A 25,188-nucleotide genomic window follows, 5' to 3' on the forward strand; every position below is an offset into this window, starting at 1 on the left:
GGGGTCGATGGAACCGTCGTACTTCTTCGGTAGTTCAGGCTAGAACTTTATGGGCTAGTTGATCCGGCGGAGCTCACTGGTGAATGCTCGGTAGCCTGTGCCGTATACCTCGGCACCGGCTGTGCCCCTGGGTGGTGAACGCCAGCGCGCTGGGGAACCCCGGCAATCGCGGGTCAGCATAGGGGAAGCTTGGTCCTCCGTCTCAGCCTCACGACGAGACTCCCGGTGGCGCTCAAAGGTGACACCCACATCCTCGATGGCCCTCTACTCATTGAGGTGCAAGCGGAGGTCTTGAGCTCCCGTCGTGACCAGGGGCGGCACTTCGTTTGGAGCCCCCTCTATTGGTTCTGCCGCCACCCGAAGATGCTCTGGCTTTTGTTGTACCATGGAGGGAGGTGGCACGGGAACTCTGGGCAAGTACTTGCCGATGAGCCGTGCCCACCAAGTCGACTACCTCTCGTAACCAACAGCCCTCTGGTGTTTCTCCCGCTGCCTGGACAGGCGGGTGCCTAAGGATCGCTTGCGCTGCAAGCAAGGCACTCCCAGGGCTGGCGTTACCAAAGTTGAGTTTACGGCCGCGGCCCTGCTGAGCCCAGCGCCATTGTCCATGATGTAGGGAGGCACCGTACGGGCCAACTACTGACATTGCTGAGGATCAGCAAGAGCCGGGGCCCCCTGGGCCACGCTTTCCACTTCCTCGTTTGAGTCCGAGTCAGTGTGCGGAAGACGATGTCCGCCCGCCATTTTTTTCTACAAAAAATGAGGTGGATTCAGGGATGCAACCCCCCTACCTGGTGCACCAGCTATCGGTGGATGAACACCACAAGCGAGGATCCTGAGGGACCCCCTTTGAGGTTCGGCCGGGGGGCTAGTCCTGGATCTACCTCGTACGTGAGGATAATGCGTGTGGGACTTAGGCGGGATGAATCGTTGTTGGCTAGTAGTAATGAATGAAACAAGGGTTTAGACAGGTTCATGCCGCACGAAGGCGTAATACCCTACACCTGTGTGTCTAGTATATTATCAAAGCTCTTCGAATACCTTTCTCTGGATCTCTAGCACTCTCGTTTTTCTCTGTGCTACAAGGAGCTGCTGTTCTATCGGCTATGTGAAGTCTTGAGCTTCCTTTTTCCCCGTCTCTTCTACGAAGTGCTCCCCCCCCCCCTTTTATCTACCAGGGGGAGGCCCTCCAGGGTGTGCCTACAATGAGGGCACAAGTTCCCGTAAACAATAAATGGAAAGCAACCATTATGGGTCTACAGTTGATGTTACAGAGGGTTGAAAATACATCCCTCGGATGGTCCCATCGGTCTTCACGTCCCAACTTTAGCAGGCGCATGAGAGCCCATCGGTCAGCCTCTGAGTACTCTCTCATGCCCGTCTGGTCAGAGTAGGTTTGACACGGTCTGATGCAACGGGGCGATAGGCAATAAGCCTCAAGCCCATCGAAGATATCTTCAAGCCGTCTATCTTCATGGGCCCCGCGAAGGGACATGCGATGGGACCCACCGCATTAATTATTCCCACGCCTTCCTGCCAGGCGGTGGCAGGGGCTGACATATTCAGTATGACAAGCATGGGGGAAAGTGGTTGGATGTGACCATCCATGCTCCCTTTTAAATGCAGCATCGGGCCTCTCACCGATCGACACCTCATCGTGGAGTCCCTGCGGGGTCCACCAGCATGGGGCTTCTCGGGTCCACAGGGAACTCTGGGTACTCGGGGAGCAACTGCTCTTGGCCCCGAGCGCCCACTCCCGGATCTGGCTCTTCTCGGGTCCTCGGGGAACTCTGGGTACTCGGGGACCAACTGCTCTTGGTCCCGAGTACCCCCCCCCCCCGGACCTGGCTCTTCTCGGGTCCTCAGGGCACTCTGGATACTTGGGGACCAACTGATCTTGGCCCCGAGCACCCTCTCCCGGACTTGGCTTTCCTCGGGCCCTCGGGGAGGTGGTCCCCGAGGGAAGGCGCTATGTGGCACTACGCTGTCCTGGCCTCGGGACTCGGGAACCCCCGAATCCCATATCACCGACAATGACCGTTTGAGTTAACCAAACCTCTGGTCAAACCAGATATAGAAAGAAACCTTACAACTCAAATGCATCGATTACATCAATGGTACTTGGAGCATTCCGGACAGGGTTTTCAGGCGTTTCCTGTAAGATATACAGATGATTATTTCCTCAACGGGGATGGCTCCTTCTGGGTGTATTTCAAGGACTTGTATGAATTGTATAAGGCAGATGCCCTCGATGTGGCTATAGTCAGAGTGTGGACTCTGTGAGTGACTAATTCATATAATTCACGTTATATGATCTTGTACCTTAAAATTGCATAGCTAACTTCTCTCTTTCGTAGAATGGAGATCCAAGCATGCGGACAAGACTTAGATAAGAAAGTAAGATTAATTGATCCTGGGCTTGTGAACTAGAAACTTATAAGCGAGAATCCAAACTTCAATGAGAACTACTTATTGAAGTGTCTGCTTCACCACCAATACAAGAAATTCATACTCTTACCCTACAATTATGAGTACGTGTTTGCGCACCAGGGCGTCCTCATTTTATGGGCAACTCAATTCTAGTACTAATTTGCTATGGTGACATATTCTGCAGTTTTCATTAGATCCTCCTTGTCATCCACCCAGACTTGAGTAAGATCATTGTGTTGGACTCACAAAAGAGAAATCAGATGACTTACCAACACCTCATTGACATGCTAAATAGGTTAACTCGATCATTTAATCTTCTCAACAATTGTATCTAAGTTTAATTGGTATTCATATTCATGTACAGGGCGTACACAAGATACCAAAAAAGAGTATCATCTACTTTCCATTCAGGAAGCAATATGATGTAAAAACTGACTTTCCGGTATATAGGAAATATTCATGTCTTGCATTTCCTACTGAATAAAAAGGTTCAATTCATTCCACTGATGTCACATCCGGTTTTAATGAACAAAATCAAGTGCGACTTATGTGTGCCCAGGAAGTTCAACACACATAAGGACATCATAGGTGAAGTAACAAAAGCAATACTTTAACTTACAATCATTCACTTCTTACAAAAGATTCCACCTAAACAAATTTAAAAGCTAAACGATGGCATCTAAACGACGGCAGCGAGACGAAAGCTTCAGCGACCAAGCACTCCACAGGCACTGACCGGAAGACACGCTCCTAGAACACCAGGTCATCGTCTTGGAAATCTCCAAAATCTTCCACTGAGCAGCATATGTTTTGTAGGAGATAGCAAGGGTGAGCACATGACGCGCTCAGCAAGTGTGGGAAAGATAAATGCGAGTGACTGAAACATGGTATATTTGAGTAAATGCGAGTAAATGAAACAGTAAAGTAATTGAAAATCATTAAGCATTTGTTAAGTGAAGGTTATCCCCAAACCATCCAACAACTATCCATCCAAGGTAACCAACCCTAAACCATCACCATTCAGTACCTCCTGTACCCACAAGACCTTGACTTTAACCATATTCATCTAATCATGTGAGGATCTAAGTCTCTCATAACCGTGAGCACGGCTGTTATAACAGTTTTACACTCTATAGAGGTTGTCCAACTTTTAGCCACGAGTCGTGATTTCCATGTTGTCGTGTTCGGGGAACACTTAACACACGCCAATGGTGTGCCGTCAGGAGATCACTATGAAGCATGGTCCATCAATTAGATCCTGGAACTCCAACTAATACCAGCTAGGTGTCTAATTGATATACTAAGTCTTACCCATATCGGCCTCGTGTTTGGTACGGTAGTTCTTGGGTTATTGCTTCACGAACCGGTCCTTATATGTGACACTTGGGCAAAGACTATCCAACAGGGAAATAACCGAAAAACCTAACACATCTACTTGGAACGTATCCACAAGCCCACCACCATTATCAAACTAACAGGGAAAATAACCAACAAATTCTTGGAACGTATCCACAATCCCACCACATAAACCACCATAATCAGATCAACTCCTTGCCCAAGTCCTAGGGTTCCATGTTACTAACAAGTTCATCATCACCATTGCATTTATCTACTGAACATGTATATGACACTTCCCAACATCCCAAAAGCATGGCTAAGCAATTCTACCCAAGAAACTCATATCAACTACCACTTAGACTTCAAGGAATGTAAAGGAAGAACTAGGTAAACCCTAACATAGGTGACTACCCATCATATTGATAGATATTGCATGCAATTTATAAAACAAAACATTTAAAAACATAGGTTCAATATGATCAAGGGCACTTGCCTTCTCCTTGCTGCAGCTTAGTGTATTCTTGTTCCTTGTCTTGATGTTCCTCAAATTGATCCGGGGCATTGTCGACTAATCGCATAATAACTGGCAAACACACAAATAAAATACACTAAGAACAGAGCACAAAACAAAAGAGCGACAAGATAAAACCTATATAGAAAGAAAGAGCATTGAAAAAGAATCTGAGCGCAAGAATCGCTTAAAATGGAGCTACGACAAAAAAGATATGGCTACAACAATTCTAGGGTTTAATCTGAAAAAGAAAAGGGCTTATTTTTAATAAAACAGAAAGTTCAGGGACCTTTTTGTGAAACAAGGGGGACAAAATTGTAATTATGGAAAAGTCTAGGGACTAATCTATAAAAAGATAGGGCTTCTAGGTAATTATAGAAAAGTTCAAGGGTCTAATTGCAAAAGAGCTATTTCTTGGAATTTTTGGAATTATTTTTGTACTAGAAATTCTTGAAATATTGACTGGGCTACTTTGGCTGACGTGGCACAGTGATAGGGATGACACATAGGCAATTTTGCTAATGTGATGATGACATAGCGGCTGACATGGCACATATGCTGATTCGATCAAGTGAGACACGTGGCAGTTTTTAGTTGGTTGGATGAAGAGGTAAGTTAGATCTAATACGGGCCTTTGATGAAGGATTGGGCGGTTGAGGGAGTTTGGAGACAGAACCGGCGGCGGCACAGATAAAAAACGACGGCACTGGCTCGGGATGCGGCGGAGGCTTGCCGGAGTGGAGGGAAAAACTTGTTGCCGGCCTTGGACTTCAACAACGAGCGGTAGAGGTGTTCCAGGAGGGAAAGGGGGTTCCGTTTGAGGTCTTACCTCGGGTGGCGCGACACAGGAGAGGTCCAACGGCAGTGAGGGAGGCAGCAGCACACGGGAGCTCATCGATGGAGGGGTTCCGGTGGTCGATCAACGAAGGTGAGGACGGCTACACGCTGAGGAAGCTACGGTGAAACTCCTCGATGGCTTGATTGGGACAATCACGGCGCTAGGCGACTCGGCAGCGAGAACACTCGAGGGTGGTGGCAATGGCGGCTCGGCGAACTCAGAACTCGGCGAGGGGCTTTGGAACTTGGCGAGCTTGGGATGGGAACAGATTGTGGGGGCGGATGGGGTTATATAGGAGGTAGGACGGGGTCCAGCAGGGCCCAGGACTCTAGGGCGGAAGCGCGGCATGTTCGAGCCGGACTCGGTCGGGAGTCCGTGAGGAAGATGACAGGGACACGGGCCCACATGTCGGCGGCACATGGTGAAGGCGGCAAGGGCAGAGGCGCATTCGGTAGCGGGCGGCAAGGCAAGCTAGGCCGAGGCGCGCGCAAACGGCCCGGGAGGCGACGTGCGGCTGGCTCGGGCCGGCGGGTGCACTAGGCCAGGCCGAAAGGAAAGAGCGGGCTGAGCAGGCCAGAAAAAAGGAAAACGGCCAGAGGGAAATTTGAAAAAGGTCCAGGATAGATTAATTTTTTTCTTTTTTTCTTTTTTCCTTCTAAATCCTTTTTCTAATTCTATTTCTAAGCAAAACAACTTCAAACAAAAGCCAACAAAAGCCGATAAAACAATTGGTTTTTTTTTCTTTTTATAAAATAGGGTTTTGCCTTTTTCAATTGTTTAAACTCAATTTAACCTCTAGCAAATTTTAATAAATTTACAAAAGTGGAAAATTAGGGTGTTACAACCGACGAATCCTTCCCTCTTGAAGCGTATGAGGCAGCCAGCCGGCAACAATCTCTGCGTGTTTTATGTTGTTACTAACATGCACGTATTCAGCCCAGATAGAGACGTTGTTAGGTTCGATGATTTTGAGGTATGAAATTAATAATATATTGATACATTCTTTTCAATTTATATGCGTGTTCATAGACTAATTCTTTCGATTCTTCAAACGCAGTGCTTGAAACTATGTACAAATGCGTTACAACCTGTAGAAATACATATCCTTCAAGAACAGATCGCCGAGTCCTTCTTAGAACATATTATCAACCCAAACGGCGAGTTTCATGAACCGATCGTGCCGTCCACGCGTCACAGATCTTCAGATGACACTATTCCTTCTAGTAGAGAGTATGCGACAAGGAGGAAGGCTACCAAGGGGCTTGATAACGTATTATATTTCGCCAAATACCACGATATTAATGTATGTCATTAATTACTATTTATTAATGAATGATATAAATTACTATGTATGATGCAAAGTTGGTATCGACGGGATGGCCTTCCAACGATTATGCGAAGGATGAGCAAGAAGCAGCAGCCAGGAAGCGTGCCCAGGACGAGGATGAGAGGCTGGCCCGTTAGCTGTGCGCTGCGGAGGAGCAAGAAGTTGCTTCCCGCAAGCATTCCTAGGAGGAGGATGAGAGGGTAGCCCATCAGTGTGCTGCGGAGGAGGCCGAAGGCTCAAACCGTAGAGGCGTTCAGGCATCAGACTTCGATGTCTTTGACACACCGGCGAGCCTGGAGCTTAGGCGATGCTACGGTCGATCAGGCGTGCCCGGGTCCAACGCTCCACCACCATCCCCCCCCCCCCCCCCCCGCGCATCCCCGGATGTACACACGCCAACAGTCGACAGTGCGGAGACACGGTCCTCATCGTGGGAGAGGAAGTAGAGGTACAAGTAGAGGGATACTGAACTGGCTGAACTCGACCGACTTTTCAGGGGTGACCTGTGAGAACTATTATGTACATATGTGTGTTTGTCGATGCCTATGACTTAAAATATGTGTTTATTACTATGTATTAATGAGGTGTATTCATTATTGATTTACATTAAATATATGTATCGTTGTATGCATAAATTGAGAGAGAGACGGAGAGATCGAGGAGTGAGAGGGAGTACAGAGAGGACAGAGAGAGGGAGGAGGAGAGGGAGGAGAGGCAAAACACTGCCGGCTGAAGGATTTAGCTGGCAGTGATAAGGCTCTTCACTGCCGGTCCACCGAGCCAGTAGTGATAACCGGTCCACCGAGCCGGTAGTGATAGTCCACGACTATCACTGCCCGTTGCCCACTACCGGCTTCAAAATCGGCAGTGAAGGTGGTTTTAGAACCGATAGTGAAGGGGATTTTCTATAGTAGTGTTTGGACAAGGGCTGGGTTCCACCAAATTATAATCAAGCAAGATGAAGAGTACAAAACTACGTTTCAACTCATGCAGGCCGCTACGAGTTTAGAGTAATGGCATTTGGCCTCACTGGCACAAGCTATGAATGGTACCGAGTCTCCTTGTTTGCATAAGGTTTGTCTCAGTCTTTTTCCATGACATTCTAATATACAACTCATCATTTGAGGAGCATATCACTCGTCTTCAGATAGTATTCCAATTGTTGGCTAAAGACCAGTGGAAAATTAAGATGTCCAAGTGTAAGTTTTCTCAGCGAGAAATTGCTTACCTCGGTTATGTGATAAGTGAGAAAGCCATACTCCATGTAAACCGTCGACGAGAAAGCACACACCAAGAACACAGGAAACTACTCGTTCACCCGCGTGCGCCGCACCCATCTCCTCCTCCGCGGCAGCGAGGATCCTAGCCGTTCTTGCCGACACGTGGCACCCTGCCGGATGATCAGGATGCCATCCGCGCTCCTCACCCCACACCCGCATGTGGCTGCCCCGCGGTGACCAGTAATTGTCGTTGTACCAGCCACCCGTGCTAGGACCGGCGAACGGCAGCCACTCTTTCCACATCCCCAGATCAGCCAACCACCGCCTCCCAATGCCCCATGGATTTGGCTATTTATACCTCCTCTGGAGCGGCGCTCAGGGCCTCAAGCCACTGCTGCGGAGTACTGCATCCTCTAAGCAGATACTAGTACTAACTAGTAAGCAATGGCCCCCACCGTGATGGCCTCGTCGGCCACCTCCGTCGCTCCATTCCAGGGGCTCAAGTCCACCGCTGGACTCCCCGTCAGCCGCCGCTCCAGCAGCTCTGGCTTCGGCAACGTCAGCAACGGCGGAAGGATCAAGTGCATGCAGGTAATTGATCACAAAGTGAAATATTCACCAACTTTTAAGTTAGTTGCTCGTATATGGGTTGAATGCAACTGAGCACGAACTGATGCATTCGTTATTCAGGTGTGGCCGATTGAGGGCATAAAGAAGTTCGAGACCCTGTCCTACCTGCCCCCTCTGACAACGGAGGACCTCTTGAAGCAGATCGAGTACCTCATCCGGTCCAAGTGGATCCCTTGCCTCGAGTTCAGCAAGGTCGGGTTCGTCTACCGTGAGAACAACAGGTCCCCAGGGTACTACGACGGCCGCTACTGGACCATGTGGAAGCTGCCCATGTTCGGCTGCACCGACGCTACCCAGGTGCTTAAGGAGCTCGAGGAGACCAAGAAGGCCTACCCGGACGCTTTCGTCCGCATCATCGGCTTCGACAACGTTAGGCAGGTGCAATGCATCAGCTTCATCGCCTACAAACCACCGGGTTGCGAGGAGTCCGGCGGTGCCTGAGGATGTTGGGCAGTCAGCTCACTCGTGAGCGACCGTGAAGTGTCTATTCGGTTTTGGCAAACTTTGACGCTTGTTTCGAGTCCTTTTGTTTCTTTCTTCGTCATATGACTGTGTATGTACGTATGTACATGTATCAACGTAGGCTGAGGAGCATGCATATGTGAATGCTAGCGCCGGCTACACATATACACATACACATCGTAATGTATTGTACAATTCCTCCATTACCTCTTGCTGTATAATTATCTCCATGTATGTATTAATAATATCCAGTATACTCCTGCAAATTTGATGCTTTCAGTCTTGATTTCTGTAATTCTCTGTACTTCTGTTACCTTTGTGGATGGGGACGAAGTGAAAGGCAAGTGAAAATCGTTACAGACTTGAAATAATATTGTCAGATTGCATGCCCAGGCCTTCCTTACACCCATCTTGGATGAACCGTGTGCGATACAATCCTAGTATTGTTGTGTGCATGATTTAAGACGCAAGATAGATTTGGGACGAAGGCATTGCTGACAGTATTGTTGTTGTCGGCGTGTACATATAATGTGCAACAATGTGCTCGATCGAAATAATTACTGGTTGATTTTGACCTGCAGAGAAAGATTATTTCCGTAATATATTCTTGTGTGCACGATTCAGCGGATAGAGTGATGATTTACTAGACCACAACCACAAGTCTCCAGGATTTAAGGATAGGTTCACAAAACTAGACCATAGGTGCCCCAGCTACAGGATTAGGTTTGGAATCAACTTGCATTGTGGCCCAGCGAACGCACTTGACTAAGCATGACAATGACGTAAAATTAGGATAGTACTATAGTAGTTTGCATCAAAGTCTCCGCAAAGCGTTTTGGAGACTGTTTCAAAAAACATTTTTGATAACTCGCAAAAGAAAAAGGAAAGTATAGCCATAATATTACAAAGAGTTTTGGAGGCTTGTCCACACTCCAAATTACATATTTGACTAGTGCAATATCCGTGTGTTGCATCGGTTCCTAAATTATACAACTATTGTTAGGCTTTTGTTACACCATACATTGCACCACTGCTCTGCAAAAGATTGTAGCGTTTAAAAATTTGAGATACATGAATCCAAATAAATAATGATTGTAGAGCCGGATGATGATAGAAAAATATCCTTATATGTACACACGTGAATGCATTTTTTCCTCCATAATTTATAATACCGTATGACTTCAAATTTGTATGACACTCTTGTAAAGAAGAAAAAAAGGTCTATTTTTCTTGATAATATCCATCGGACTTTTGAGCACTATTGGCAGCCTTTTCAATATGTAGAAAAGAGAATATAGTTGCAACATCCCAGTCATACCTGCCAGAGGAAATCAAGGATTAATGCTTCTGAATCCTTTAGATGTTTGCTAATCCATCTCTGAGTAATAAGCATAGTGGTGATTTTTAGGTTCTTGTGGTTTAGGCTCTATCAACAATGTCTCTGAAATAATAAAATCTCAGTTCTATCACTAAATTTAATAGTGAAATAATGTACTATGTCAAAGTTAGGGAAATTGGCACATGTAAATCATAAAGAGACACGATTTAATTACCATTAAATCCGACCTTCTTGTAGTCAACAACAACTTGAAAAAGTTTGCCTGGACAAACCCAACAAATGGGCAAACAATTTGTGCCACACAGTAAAGTTAATCAGCTAAATATGTCTTCATACCAGATGGTCAAGTTCTCTCTTCATATCAGTATTAAGTAGAGTTTGCTAACCGTCTCTTCCACCCCAAAATACGTAGTTTTCACCACCTAGGTAGTGGGTGATCTGTAAGGGGATAAAGCCGAATCAAGAATTGGCCTAAGATGGAAGACCAACAATGATGTTCAAAGATAACCCACCTCCAAAGCTTTCTTAACTTGTGCCATGGCATAACCATACACTTTAACCTCTGGGCTGCAACATTATTAAAGAGTTGTCTTAATCTCAAGTAATACGCCAATTGCATAACTTCGTTTAACACAACAAATCTAAAAGTAATATGCTGAATGCAAAACTTCGTTGACACAACAAAACCAAAACACCAACCTAGTAGCAACTCCATACATGTAACGCGGATGCAAAAAAAAGCTATGCAGTACCCCCACAATGGCTTTATCTGTACATAGTCTCAAGCTGGTCGCAGGCAGAGCTTCTGAGCGTGTCCACGTCCGCAAGAAAATGCTGACCGTTTGATAGAGGAATGGATGGATGGATCAACCACACGTGGGATGAAACTCCAGAGGATTCCAGGGAAATCTACATATCCAGGTCCCAACTCGAGTTAGCTTCTTCACTCTCTCTCTCTGTCCCAAATGGTCTGCGACTGATTTTCCTCTCCAGGACTTTAGTAGTCTTCTTCCAAATCCCTCCGCATCTGAAGCTCCACCTACAGTTGATCCATTTCCTCATCAGTGATTTGAGGTATTGTAGTTCGATTTGGTAGCTATTCTGTTGATTCGTTTCCATCTGGAAGACAGACAGAAATCGTCCTCCTCGCTCACTCGCAAGTACATAGCGCGATGTCTCTTCTGTTAGCTGGCGGCGATACGGTTGGAGATAGAGGAGAACAGCGTCGGCGTCATTGATGAGAGAGAGAGAGAGAGAGAGAGAGAGAGAGGATGCCGAGCCGCAACAGAATGAAGCCGACAGGGGAAAATACGCGGCGGACGGCGGGGGTGGGTCGAGTTTGACCACAGCAGCGTGGGCGTCACCGACGAGAGAGAGAGGGAGGGAGAGTGAGAGAGAGAGAGAGAGAGAGAGAGAGAGAGTAGCCGAGGCGCAGCAGCATCAAGCCGGCATGGGAAAAAAAGAGGTCGGCCGCCGCCCGGTCTCCACCGCCGGCCGTGTTCTGACGAGCGCAGCAGCGGGCGCAAGGGAGGGGAAGGGGTCTTGGCCATGGGCGGTGAATGAATGACGAGGTTGGTGCGGCTGGTCTGGAAAGTGTAGCTGGAAGAAGAGTGAATGGGAGAAGAACAACCATGCTTCTTTTCTTGCTTTGAGATTGTCGCAGCATTTATTTCATTTAATTTTGCTTTTGTGTTCTGGGTAATCTGAATTTTGGATGACAAGATTTTTGTTGGATATGCTAAATTGGAATTTATACTGCAAAGCAAAGCCGTGGCAATTTTATGATAGATTCAAGATTTTATTATTTGTAATATATGCGTACATTGTTAGTTCACTTTGATGCGATATGGCATATCTCACTTCATAGTATGTAGAGAAAGGATGCTGCTTCTCATTCTTTTAGTGTTGTCTCAGCCTCTAAATAGAGATGACACTTTTATGATAGATTCAAAATTTCATTATTTGTAATATATGTGTACGTTGTCTGGAAACCAGGTTATGTCCAATATGGTTTACTACAAAAATATGAAATCATTTACATTTGCAGAGCGCTACTCAAAAATTAAATATTGTGCCTTTTAACCACATATAATGTACATTCATGCCATCCTCAATGAAATAACCTATAATTTCTATTTTGCAGGCATATATTTTGGTTTACATCTTGAATACAGCAATACCATCTTGGATAAAGAACGGCCTTCATCCTTCTCTGTGTGATCTTGGTAAGTCTTGTCAGACAAAAAATAAAAAGGAACATTTCAATGGTCTAGACATATTTATGTAGAGAAATCATATACATAGCCTCATGTGGTCATCTGGAACTTTGGATATAACAACCTGTTAGTTATCAATCAATATGGTCATGTGCAAGCAGTGCTATGCTCCAAACCGGTTATGTCCAATATGATGTACTCAAAAAAATATAAAATCATTTATATTTGCAGTAAGTCTTATCAGACAAAAAATAAAAAGGAACATTTCAATGGTCTAGACATATTTATGTAGAGAAATCATATACATAGCCTCATGTGGTTATCTGGAACTTTGGATATAACAACCTGTTGGTTATCAATCAATATAGTCATGTGCAAGCAGTACTATACTCCAAACCGGTTGTGTCCAGTATGATGTACTAAAAAAAAGAAATCATTTATATTTGCAGACCGTTACAGTCTAATGTAATTTATTAGTAATTGAGAGCCTATCATTTAATTTTGGTTTGTTTTTTTGTCTCGTCTTTTCTGGTAGATGCATTCTCAACACCCAGATGGGAAATCAGATCTCTACTGATGAATATGACCCCCTGCGAACAATAGGAATCCAAATGTATTTGTTGGTCCAATCCTTCCAAGAGAGCCTGAGATAGTAGCTAACATTCTAATACTAGCACAATTAGAGAATGATTTTTATGTTATTTGCTTTGATACTCACTTTGATTACTACGGAGTAATTGTATCCATTTTTCGATTAGCTTGTAAATATTACTACTCAAATATAATTGCAAAAGCATTTTATTTACGGTTACAACTGCTGGCTTCAATACATATTTGTGCCAAGGACCACTAGGACCACTACTTGATACCTGTTTTGGCACTTTATGAAAGGTGAGATTCTTTTGATTTCTACGTTTTGTGTTGTATCGCAAATTCTATATTTGAAAATAAATATTAACTTTTTCTTCCCCTTATCTATAAAAAAAGAAATAAGTATCAATAGAAATATAAAGATGTCAGTAAAACGTAAAGAGGTCCCAAACGAAAAATTATGTGAAATACCAAGCAAAAAATGTGCTTTAATTATGCATAAACGGAAAAGATCTTCCCTCAAATTAGCAATGGAGTTCAAGAAGATTTTAACAATTCCATACGAGAAAGACAAGCTAAACAACGTAGTTAAATATGCAAAAAAAATTGCATATTTATCAATACTCAAGGAATAATTTACTATTCACCAGAACATATTAAGAATTTAAAAGAGTCTTACAGTAACCGTTCATATTATGGAGAAGCAAATTACACATGTAAATATTGTGGAGCCATATTTTGGTTTGAAGAAAGAATTAGACATGGAAGGGACAGAGATAAAAATGTCATATATACCTCATGTTGCAAAGAAGGTAAAATACAAATTCATCCGTTTAAGGATCCGCCACAATATTTAAAAAGACTGCTTAATTACAATGGAGATAGCAAGTCAAAACATTTTCTTCGGAAAATAAGACAATACAATAGTTTATTTGCATTTACATCAATGGGAGCCAATATAGAAAAACACGTAAACAAAGGCGAAGGACCATATGTTTTTCGTATCAGTGGACAAGTACATCATCGTATAGGATCTTTACTACCAAAACCTAATGATATACCAAAATTTGCATCGCTTTATATTTTTGATACAGAAAATGAGATTTTCAATAGAATACGTGCTCTAGAGAAGGATGACTCCGATGATAGTATTTTAGACCCAAATATAGTCAAAGATTTAAAAGATATGCTTGATACATATAATCCAATTGTGAAAAAATTCCGTTCCACAAGAGACTTGCTCAAACAACACAATGGTATAGATCTAGCTATTCGTATTGTTGGTGCTGATAAAAACGATCCAGTACAATATGAAATGTCAAATGTTGATGATTTAGCAGTATTAATTGTAGGTGATTTATCAATTGAAAATTATAAACGAGAAATAATAATACAAAGTCAATGTGGACAATTACAAAATATATCTATATTACATCCAGCTTATATGGCATTGCAGTATCCTTTGTTATTTTCATATGGTGAACGAGGCTATCAACTTGGTATCTATTATCATACTAATGATAAGCCTACTACATCGAAACGGATAAGAGTTACAATGCATGAATTTTTTAAATATCATGTACATTTTAAAAAGAACCAACCAAATCCATATTTATGCTACGGTCGTTTATCAAAACAAGCGATAGTAGATGCACGTGCATCTGAAGATGAAGATAGATTACAATATATTGCCAGAAATCAAGCTAAATTAAGAGTAGAATATTTGCAAGGTATTGTTGATGCAGTAGACAAAGGAGTAATGCAAGGTGATCAAATTGGTAAGAGAATAATTTTACCATCCAGTCATACAGGATGTCGGAGATATATGTTACAAAACTATCATGACGGTATTGCAATATGCCGTGTATATGGGCCTCCAGATTTCTTCATAACATTTACATGCAATCCAAAGTGGCCCGAAATAATGCTAATGCTAACAAAAGGACAACAACCCAGTGATAGATCTAATATTATAGTACGAGTTTTTCACTTAAAATTGCAAGAATTATTAACTGATATTAAATGTGGTACTGCATTTGGCTACATAAATGCTATTTTATATTCAATAGAATTTCAAAAAAGAGGGTTGCCACATGTTCATATTTTAGTTTGGTTGAACAAAGATAAAACGGAAATAACAATAGAAAAAAAATTGGATCCACTAGGATATGTATTAGTATCTGAACATATGATGCATGGCCCGTGCGGTCAAAAAGATCCACACTATCCATGTATGAAGAAAGGTAAATGTTCTAAATTTTATCCAAAAGAATTTCAAGACGAAACAATCTTTGATGACAATGGATTTACATTGTATAAAAGACGAGATACAAATATTTACATAAGGCGAGATAATCATAATCTAGATAATAGATGGGTTGTGCCACACAATATGTTCTTATTAAAAAAATATCAGGCTCATATTAACGTAGAATATTGTAACAAAAGTAAAATATTGAAGTATTTATGTAAGTATGTACATAAAGGTCCAGATCGAGCAAAAGTTATTCTTGAGAGTATTAAAAAAGGTGATGACACGCCTATAGACAAAAATAATAATAGCATAGATGAAATAAAAGAATATCTCGATGTAAGATATATATGCGAGCAAGATGCATTATGGCGACTACTTGGCTATGATATTCACCGTCATTCACCAGCCGTCGAACGTTTACCTGTGCATCTGCCTTTAATGAATAATGTAACTTTCAAAAATAATTTGAGCTCAAAAAATTGATAGAAGATCCAAAAAATCAGAAAACAATGCTTACTGAATGGTTTGTAACAAACCAAAAATATGAAAAGGCTAGAGAATTAACTTATTGTGAGTTTCCAAATAGATGGACATGGAATAGTACAAAAAGATATTGGAAACAGCAAACACATGGATTTAAAATAGGCCGTTTATATTATGTTAGTCCAAACGAAGGTGAACGATTCTACTTACGTATGCTACTTATGATTATAAAAGGAGCTACATGTTATGATGATTTAAAAACCTATAAATGAGTATTGTACAATACATTTAAAGAAGCATGCACAGTACGAGGATTACTAAACAATGACGATGAATGGCATTGGACATTTACAGAGGCTGCAACATGGGCATCTGCTTTGCAATTACGCCAATTATTCATCATAATGCTTTCTTTTTGCAATATTCAAAACGAACATGATTTTTTCAAAAAGCACTGGATACATATGGTAGATGATTACAAACACCAATTAAAATTAAATTATCATCCAGTGCAACATATAATCACTGATGAGGAATTACAAGATATGCTTCTAGATGACATAGAATATATGTTATCTAAAAATGGAATGTGTATAAACTTTTTTAATTTACCAAAAAGAAGCAAGCCACTCTTCAAATATAATAACAACAGGTTAATTGACTGTGAGGAACCGTCCAAATAGTATTCTAATTAATCATCAGGAGGATCATTATTCATAATCACAACCTCGACGATTAACCAGAATACCATTCTGGTAGTTCCGGCACGTGTTTTGTGCCCAGGATCGGAACACATGCCTTCCAACTCAAATATCACAACACAGTTTAATAGAGAGCAAATAATTAAACTGGATTACAATTATTAAACATGCAACTGCTTCCACAATTTACAACAAAAGAGGAACAACAACAACTATGCAGTGGAAGAAAAACCTATACAACAAAAGAGTATGGAGCCGTATGCCCTTAGGCTCCATACCAAAAGCGCCGGAGTTCGGAGTAGAAGGTGCTACTCTTGCCCGCCACCCTGATCGGCAGGCACAAAGTAGGCGAACACTGCCTCTTCCTCGCCAACCTGCGAACCTGAAAGCAACTTAAGGGCAGCACCCCTTAGTACGAAGGTACTAGCAAGTCTTACACAGTATGAGTATATATATTCTCGACTCCAAGGATCATGCATTTAAAGCTGTAGCAAGGATTAAGACATGTTTAAGTTCATTAAGCGGTAAGCAACCTAGACTCTAGGTGTAAGCAACTGACTTAACCAACCACTGACTCAAACCCTGCCAACCAACTGATCAGAACAGATATATGAACAACAAGTGTATAAAAGCAAACCATTCCCACTAAAACACCAACCACATACCGACCAAACCACCCCAAACCAACCATGCCACAACCCACACCGAAACTCTACGACCAAAACATGGTCGCTCGGTGGAGATAAGTGATAGCGATGCTCATGACCGAGAGCGCGGCAGTTCGAACTGATTATACACCCTACAGGGGGATACTCCTGGACCCACACGACACAGGGACCATACGGCTTGTGCCACCCGCTAAGATGCACACAAGGGGGTACCCGTGACAACCTTTCCCAACCAGGCCCAACCATGTGGATCAACCATAGCTCGACACGGCGGTATTAGAACTACTCCCCGAGCAAACTAATACCGCTAAAAGCCCGGACTCAAACCGGACTCACACCGTCTATGACGAGGCCCACATGACCACGTCTGTGAAGGTAATCGGCTCGCCTACCATTATATGAGCATGTGGTGAGTAAGGTATGTGCTAAAGCCGACTACACCAACGATCGGTGCTTAACCGGTGCAAGCGGTCTACGGTGTCCGGGTTCCCTCCCCGAACTGCCTGAGGACTCCTCGTGAGCAGATGACACCCCTAACACCGCCCACACCTCGTCTCAACTCACCACTCATCAAACCGACTCATCATCAACACAACCATAAGTGTGAACAAGTAATAAGCCCTAGGCTCGCGACAACGGTGGACGCCGTCGTCGACTTCTACCGGAAAGCCTAAGTACCACTAAGCAAAGCGAACTATAATTAGACCTCGACGACACCACTAGGCTCCAAGGAATAACACATGACACGTGACGGAAATGGGAGAATGCATCGGCATAGGTTCTACCCAACTCGGTACCCGACACATGCAATGTATACATAAGCGTAGATAACATATTAAATTTTCAAGTAGACATGGTGCAATATGAACGATGCTTGCCTTGCTACCCTAGCTGCTACTCACAGCTACCCGAGTCCCGATCACCACTGCAGGAACCACCGGGGACAGCCTCGCTCGCCTCGTTCGCCGGGTCGAAGTTCCCTGAAAGAATAACGCGTGCAATGCAATGAATGTTATGTAAAGAATGACGCTTCATAGTCTGTGACAACAGTGTAAAGCGTCGTGGTACGAGTTTAACGCACTAACAATTTCCTAATTGAGATTAGGGTTAACCATTCAATTATCCTCGGATTAATTAAAGCATAACTAAGGCTTAAATCAATCTAGAATGCTAACTATGCTAAAAATGAAGGTACATATTTTTATTCAACAGGGAATAAATCAACAAGATTTATAAAATTGATTTCATCAATTTTGGAGTTACCAATATTTAGTTATGAATTAATGAGGCTTTAAGCACATTACATTAACTAAGGAAATTCCAGCACATATTTCATGGTCACTAACAACTTTAACATGTAGAGCATGAGCATATAAAGCTAACAAAATTTGCTTTACAATTTTTGGAGCCATATTCCATTTTTTATACATTTTACAATGTTTCAGCCGATTTATTAGTTTAACAAATACCCAATTTCGCATTTTCTGATTTTTCCGAATACTTAAATACCCTAAACCTTTTTCCACTCGGGTTTGGCCAGCTGCTGCGACTGACAGTGGGGCCGGCGTATTTTGACCCAAGTCAAAATCGACCCGCGCCCAGTACACAGCGCGCTGGCGGCTCGGGCGACGTCGCCGGCGGCGAACGGCGGCCTGAATGTCCCGGCCGAGGGTGGCAACAGCACTTGCACGAGCACGTGGTTACGGCGGGGGCACACGTCGACGCTGGCAATGGCCGGAGCACGGCGATCGGCGGCGAGGGGCAAAACTAGCACGGTGGCGGCACGGTTCAGACCGCCGGTGGCTAGACGGCGGTGCAATACGCTCGACCGAGCACACCTACACATTCTATGCGAGCGCGTGGACCGAATGGCGCGGCCCAACACCGATGAGCTTGGCGGTGGCTCGGCCGATGGCGTGCGCCGTAGGTAGCGGCGCACGGCTGCACGGCTAAGCCCCAACGGACACGCGCGCTACACTCAATGGGGGACGGTGATGCTTACGATGAGTTTGGTCGCCGGGGAATGGCAGCGGTTCACCGGTTCAACGGAGAAGGGTGGAGATGGCTGCCGCCGTTGGGGAAGAAGGCGCGGGTGGCTCCAATCCGTGCGGGAAACGGCCGGGGAAGGAGGGGAAACGGCGGAGGAGCTCGGGGCGCTCTTCCCTGCGGCTCCACTGGGCTCGGGCTCAACGGAAACCGTCGGTGGTGCGTTGGATTTGGCCGGTGGCGCGGCGCAACGTGGCTCTGCTCTGCGGTGTGCTGGGCGACAGGGAGAGCAAGCGAGGAAGAGAGGGGAGAGACACCACGAGAGAGCGTCCAGGGGGGGTTAAGGCCGACGACGCTTCCACTCGAAGGCTCGGCCGGTGACTCGACGGCGTGCTGGGTTTGCCGGCCGCGGAAGTCAACAAAGCCGGCGCCGCTCTCTGGAAGCAGCGCGGCTGAGTGAGGAGGGAGGATGACGAGTGGGTCCCGCGTGAACAGTAACCGCCAGGCAAAATATCTCCACCACTTTAGCCATCCATTTGAATGCCTTTCCAAAGTCCAAAATTGGTAAAACGAATTTTGCTTGAAACTAAAACTCAGAAAGAACCCATTTGAACTTGTTTGACTCAAAAAGTTTGCACCAATTTCAAATGAAAATTCTCCAAAGAGGCAAGCTTTTCTAACTTGTGTTGATTTTTATGCCTTTAAAACAATCCCCAAAAATTTGGGAAAATTCAATTATATTCTTCTCCTAGCATCTACTAATTTCTAAAATTATCACCAGCCCTAGGTTCCATAGAAGTTTTAGGAGATGCTTCACAACGCATCAGTTAAACCCAGTTCAACTAAATTCGGTTTAATCCACACTGCAAGTCTATATGGCTCAAAACAAAAACAAATGATGCTCATTAGCACTTAATTACGTGTTTAGAAACTCTGGGCCGTGACATTGACGAAGAATTAGCTTATGATGTTAATAGATTAGAAGAAGAAGCAAACATACTATATTCTAAGCTCAACAATGATCAACAGCACGCTTTCCATGTTATTATAAACAAAGTCTTAAATAATATTCCTGGTTTTTATTTTGTTTCTGGGTACGGTGGAACAGGAAAAACATATTTATGGAATACAATTGTATCTTATTTAAGAGCAAGAAAAAAAATAGTGCTAACTGTTGCATCATCAGGTGTTGCATCTTTGTTATTACCAAATGGTAGAACTGCACATTACAGATTCAAAATTCCCCTAGATATAGATGATACCTATATATGTGATATTAAACGAGGAACACTACTTTCAGAGCTACTAATACAAACATCATTAATAATATGGGACGAAGCACTAATGACAAATAGACAATGTTTCAAAGCATTAGATAGATCTCTAAAGGATATAATGAGTGCAATAGATATAAAAGTTGAAAGTATACCATTTGGTGGCAAAGTTGTTGTACTAGGAGGAGACCTAAGACAGATATTACCTGTAATAGAAAATGGTTCTAGATCACAAATAGTAAATGCTACAATCATAAATTCAGAATTATGGAACCATGTTGAGATCTTACGGCTAACCAAAAATATGCGTGTAAGGAATACAAATTCCCCAGCAGAAAATAAAGAAGCTTTGGAAGTATTCACAAAATGGGTATTAGACATAGGGAATGGAAACATACCCTCAACTGCACGCGATGGCGAAACAGAGCCAACCTGGATAGAAATTCCTCATGATTTGCTAATCTTTACAGACGGACCTAAAATACCTGCAATATTTAACCATGTTTTCCCCAATTTTACTACAAACTGCTATAACTCAGAATATCTAAAAGAAAGAGCTATACTAGCTCCTACAAATGAAATTGTTGACGAAATTAATGAATATATATTATCACTTGTACCAGGTGAAACCCGAGAATACATGAGTGCCGATTGCATTGCTAAATGCTTCGATACAACAAATGATGTAAATACATTGTACCCAGTAGAATATTTAAACACGTTAAATGCAAATAATTTTCCACAATACAAACTTCTACTAAAAGTTGGTACACCAGTTATGCTTTTACGAAATTTGAATCAAAGCATAGGATTATGCAATGGAACACGTTTAATTATCACTACTCTTGGTAACAATGTTATCGAAGCAGTGATTAAGACAGGATTACATTCTGGAGAGAAAGTATGTATTCCACACATAAATTTAACAACAAGAGAACAGCCAAGGTCAAACATTAAACTGCATAGGAATTTACTTGCGCAAACCAGTTTTTTGTCATGGACAACTATACGTTGCAATATCTCGAGTGACTTCTAAAAAAAGGTCTAAAAATTCTTATTGAAAAGGAAGACGGAACTTGCTGTTCAAAAACAAGAAACATAGTATACAAAGAAGTTTTAAAATTCTTATAATCCTACGTATTTCCTCCTTCTCTATCCTTTTTTTTCTCTCTTTTCATTGCAGATGGATGTCATACCACTATCACAACTTCATTTGGGAATACAATATTGTCTAATACGCGTTATGATATCAAGAGTATGGGAATTCCGAGGGAAAAGTGAAAACACCTAGACCTGGTCATTATTGATGAAAAGGTACAGCATATTTTCTTATTTCCTTATCTTTACATAAATAAATCTTATTATAGTTACTAGAATAAGATATTACTTCTACACTCATATAGTATGACCTTTTATTTATTCCGCTATTACAGATTAGATGCAAGTAACATTATCTGTCATTCATACAAAATGATCATTAGACATGATTATTGCTGATGTTATTTCAAAAATACTAATTTTCTTTCAACTAAGAAGCTATGTTACCATTGATCAAGCATATGTCACAATAGACACCTTCACTTATGTTAACTTATTCATACTCTTGTATTTGTACTTTTATATTACTACAGATTTGCATGTAAAGAAAAAAAAAGGATACATCATGCATAAAGACATACATGTTGCTGTTATTGATCATGCCAGGCACAAAGGGGAATTTTACCATTTGTTGTTGAATGAAAATTTCAACTACTGATAACTGATTCTATGTTTACTTGAGTGCTCAACTACAAAAACACAAGTTCATGTTTACTGCTAATAACTGATCTCGATTTTCAAAGACCTGCATCCATTTACTGATTTTTCAAAAAATGCTTAAACATCCAAACTTTTGATACACTTGTATGAAAAGTTGAAAAACATTAGTGTATGACAAATCGGTATGTACAATATGTACAATTTGAAGGCGATAATCTCTTGCAGGGTAGTGTTTATATAGCCAAAATGAAGTGTTCTTAAAAAAATGCACAATCATGTTTTTATATTGAAGTTATATGTATGCAATTTCCAACATGGGAACTCGATATTTCAAAAGTTTCAAAGTCATTTTGAGAGGAATGGTACATTATTGATTTCTTATAGTCTCCCTTGTACATTATGGAAAATAGCAATAACAGTAGATTAGGCATTCTGGGTGATGAATCAAGTCACAAACACAACAGAATTTCGACGCATGCAACAATGGTCATGGCTCATCCAAGATGCGTTGTTCATCTAAGAAGATTGGCTCAGAATGGAACAATGGTGGATTAACTCAAGCCAAAAGGAAGACAGCTATAGAGATTATGGAAAGCACAAAATGGATTATAAGACTAAGCCACGAATTTTTATTACGTGTAAGATACATTTAAGTCTCAAAGGTTACCAGTACGAAAATTGCTTTACTATGTAGAGGAGCTTGAATTTTAGCCTTTTGATCTAATATCCAGGTTGTCAAAATTAGCTGAACCCCTACCATGAGACAACAACCTTTAATAGCTAAAAGTATATGTGCTCTATGATCTGTAGGACTGCAATGGGCTTGACCTTTTCCAGCCAAACCATCTTGGCAGAAGTTCTGATTCAAATATTATGTATCACTCGTTCTGTTAAATACAGTAAAGAAATTGTGCTTCCACTTCCTATGAATAAACCTTTTGATGGTAATTCATAGGGTATTTTTCTTTACAGCAGTTGTGTTGTTATGGTGACTTTCCTTTCCTACAACTTCTTTATAAAACTTACTGCAACACATGCTTATTTACTAATAATTTTGTTCTGTTCTCATTGTGCAGAAAACATCAATGTATGTTGAAATCCCAGCAGACGTCATTGAAGTATTGAAAACCAACCTGGTAGAAGTAAGAGTAGTCACAATAAAGAAATTTATTGTGCACCATGCAAGAATATTGTTCAAAGTAGTGCAACATCCATACATGATAAAGCTAAACAGAAGAACAGAAATTATTCCAGTTGATCCACTGCCTCAAAATTTTCCACGACATGTTTACAGCTTAATAAACTTCTCAAATTTGGACCATTACCTCAACATGACAGCTCAATTCCTAGGTATAAATATGCAATTTTATTTCCTACGAAACTTTTAATGAAACATTCAAATTTGTTGGGGACAGCGCGGTGAAGGTGATATGCCCTAGAGGCAATCATAGAGGCAAATTCCTCCCTATCATGTCTATATTTATGTACTTTTGAATATGTATATGTGTTGTTCCAAAAATGACTATCATTTACATTGATTGGTATGTATGTGACTTGTTCATGGAACTCTTTATTTGTATCATGATACTATTCTAAATTGATACCTAGTCACGTATCATTGTGATGATTCAAAAGACCAGCACATGTATTGATTGATGATCATATTTCACGAACTATAGGTATAAAGATACCAGGTCAATAATGTGGATATTTATGTTAGAGAATATTATATTGGATAGACCCACCATGAGATACTGATGGGATTGTTATTTATGATATGTCATCAGTTGTTATCTCAGATGGTGTAATACAGGATCCTTAGACCTGATATCGTCATTAATTCCCAGAATATGTAGTGACATATTTTGGGGCTGCCAAATGCTATTTCGTAACTGGGTAGTCATAAAGGTAGTTTTTGGGTTTGTCATTAAACATGTCGTGGGGTGTGAGCGATCAAGATGGAATTTGCCTCTCCTTGATAACGGGAGAGATATCTCTGGACCCCTCAAGTTAGTTGTATTGAGAAAGTGCATGGCCATGCCAATATGATAAAAGAGTTAATCATGATGAATCAACTACTTGATCAAGTGAATGGTTGCGCTATCACAAGGGTGGCACGTATCTCACATTGAGCTTGACAGGTATTGTGAGGCGAAGGGATCAGTGTATGATCTTTGTGTATACTTGGGAGTCAACATGTCCTGTTAGGGACTGCTATTGATTTCGGTATGGAAAGGGTTTCCGAGTCGTAACCATTTGTATATGAACCTAACGGGTCACACACCTAATGAGTTAGAACAAAACATACGAATTGGATTCATATATGGGTTTGATTGGATTGTGATCCATGAGATGTTAGAGTCCTAAAGGGCTTCCAACGTGGTAGCCCATTAGCGAGTTCTATATAAGGAGAGGCGTGGGGTGGGGCGTGGTGAGGAGAGCCACTTCGAAACCCTAGCCGCGACGATCTCCCAAAACCCTAGCCGCACGTGTGGTGCTAGCACATCGGCGCTCGGCGATGCTGCCCAGTACGTGTGGATATCGTAGAGGCGCTGATGCTGTTGCAACGCTGATCTCCTCGGTGTGAAGATTGCGACACTTCTGTCTGGCTAGTCGAGGACCTACTTGGCTGGTCAACATACCTGCTCACCTGGTCGTAGAGCATGACGTGACCACTCGGAGCTGGTCGAGGACGCGATAGACCTGCTCGAGGAACTGGTCAAGAAGCACAATCACCTGCTCAGAGCTGGTCGAGGAGCATGACCACCTGCGCAAGGCTGGTCGTGGATCTGGTTGAGAAGCTGCTCAAGTAGTTTGACATGCAAGACGTTGGATTAGTCTACTCTAACTCTTCTTGTGCTGCACTTCGCATCAAGTGGTAACAATCTATTATCTCCTACTTGCATGGTTTCTTGGGTGAATGCAGTAGAAAATTTTTATTTTTAGGCTAGCGTAGCCAACTCTTTCTCCAATAGTGGTATCAGAGCCTGCATGCGTAGTTTTTTATCTGGATCGATCACATATAGATGATATGTGATAGTAAAAGATTGGATCTTGATCGGTTCATGTGATGGATTGATTGTTGCACAGTTTGTTGTAATTGGGGTCAGATGAGGTGTGAGTCGATGGAACCATATGACCAAAAGATTAGCTCGATCTCCC

General features: G+C 42.4%; 1 protein-coding gene and 1 long non-coding RNA gene across 4 annotated transcripts; both read left to right on the top strand.

Annotated features, from left to right (window-relative positions):
- The first annotated feature begins 8,034 nt into the window (after window positions 1-8,034).
- Window positions 8,035-9,035, top strand: LOC133904772 (ribulose bisphosphate carboxylase small subunit, chloroplastic 2-like). Its single transcript, XM_062346301.1, has 2 exons — window positions 8,035-8,255; window positions 8,355-9,035. Exons 1-2 carry the CDS (start codon window positions 8,109-8,111, stop codon window positions 8,733-8,735), a joined length of 528 nt encoding a protein of 175 aa, XP_062202285.1. The 5' UTR covers window positions 8,035-8,108; the 3' UTR covers window positions 8,736-9,035.
- Window positions 9,036-10,933: 1,898 nt separating this feature from the next.
- On the top strand, window positions 10,934-23,390 carry LOC133904921 (uncharacterized). Of its 3 annotated transcripts, XR_009907528.1 has the most exons (4): window positions 10,934-11,169; window positions 12,239-12,320; window positions 21,452-21,582; window positions 23,103-23,390. It is a non-coding gene; the product is annotated as an uncharacterized LOC133904921 (long non-coding RNA). The 3 variants fall into 3 exon arrangements; XR_009907529.1 differs by lacking the exon at window positions 21,452-21,582 and having other exon boundaries at window positions 10,936-11,169; window positions 23,103-23,389; XR_009907527.1 differs by lacking the exons at window positions 21,452-21,582; window positions 23,103-23,390 and adding an exon at window positions 12,847-13,096 and having other exon boundaries at window positions 10,936-11,169.
- The last annotated feature ends 1,798 nt before the right edge of the window (window positions 23,391-25,188 follow it).

This window comes from Phragmites australis, chromosome 22, assembly GCF_958298935.1.
Source record: "Phragmites australis chromosome 22, lpPhrAust1.1, whole genome shotgun sequence".
Lineage (NCBI taxonomy): Eukaryota > Viridiplantae > Streptophyta > Magnoliopsida > Poales > Poaceae > Phragmites > Phragmites australis.

Coding starts and splice junctions, on each gene's coding strand:
- LOC133904772 (XM_062346301.1), top strand. CDS start 8,109: ATGGCCCCCACCGTGATGGCCTCGTCGGCCACCTCCGTCGCTCCATTC. Junction 8,256..8,354: donor GAAGGATCAAGTGCATGCAG/GTAATTGATCAC, acceptor TTCGTTATTCAG/GTGTGGCCGATTGAGGGCAT.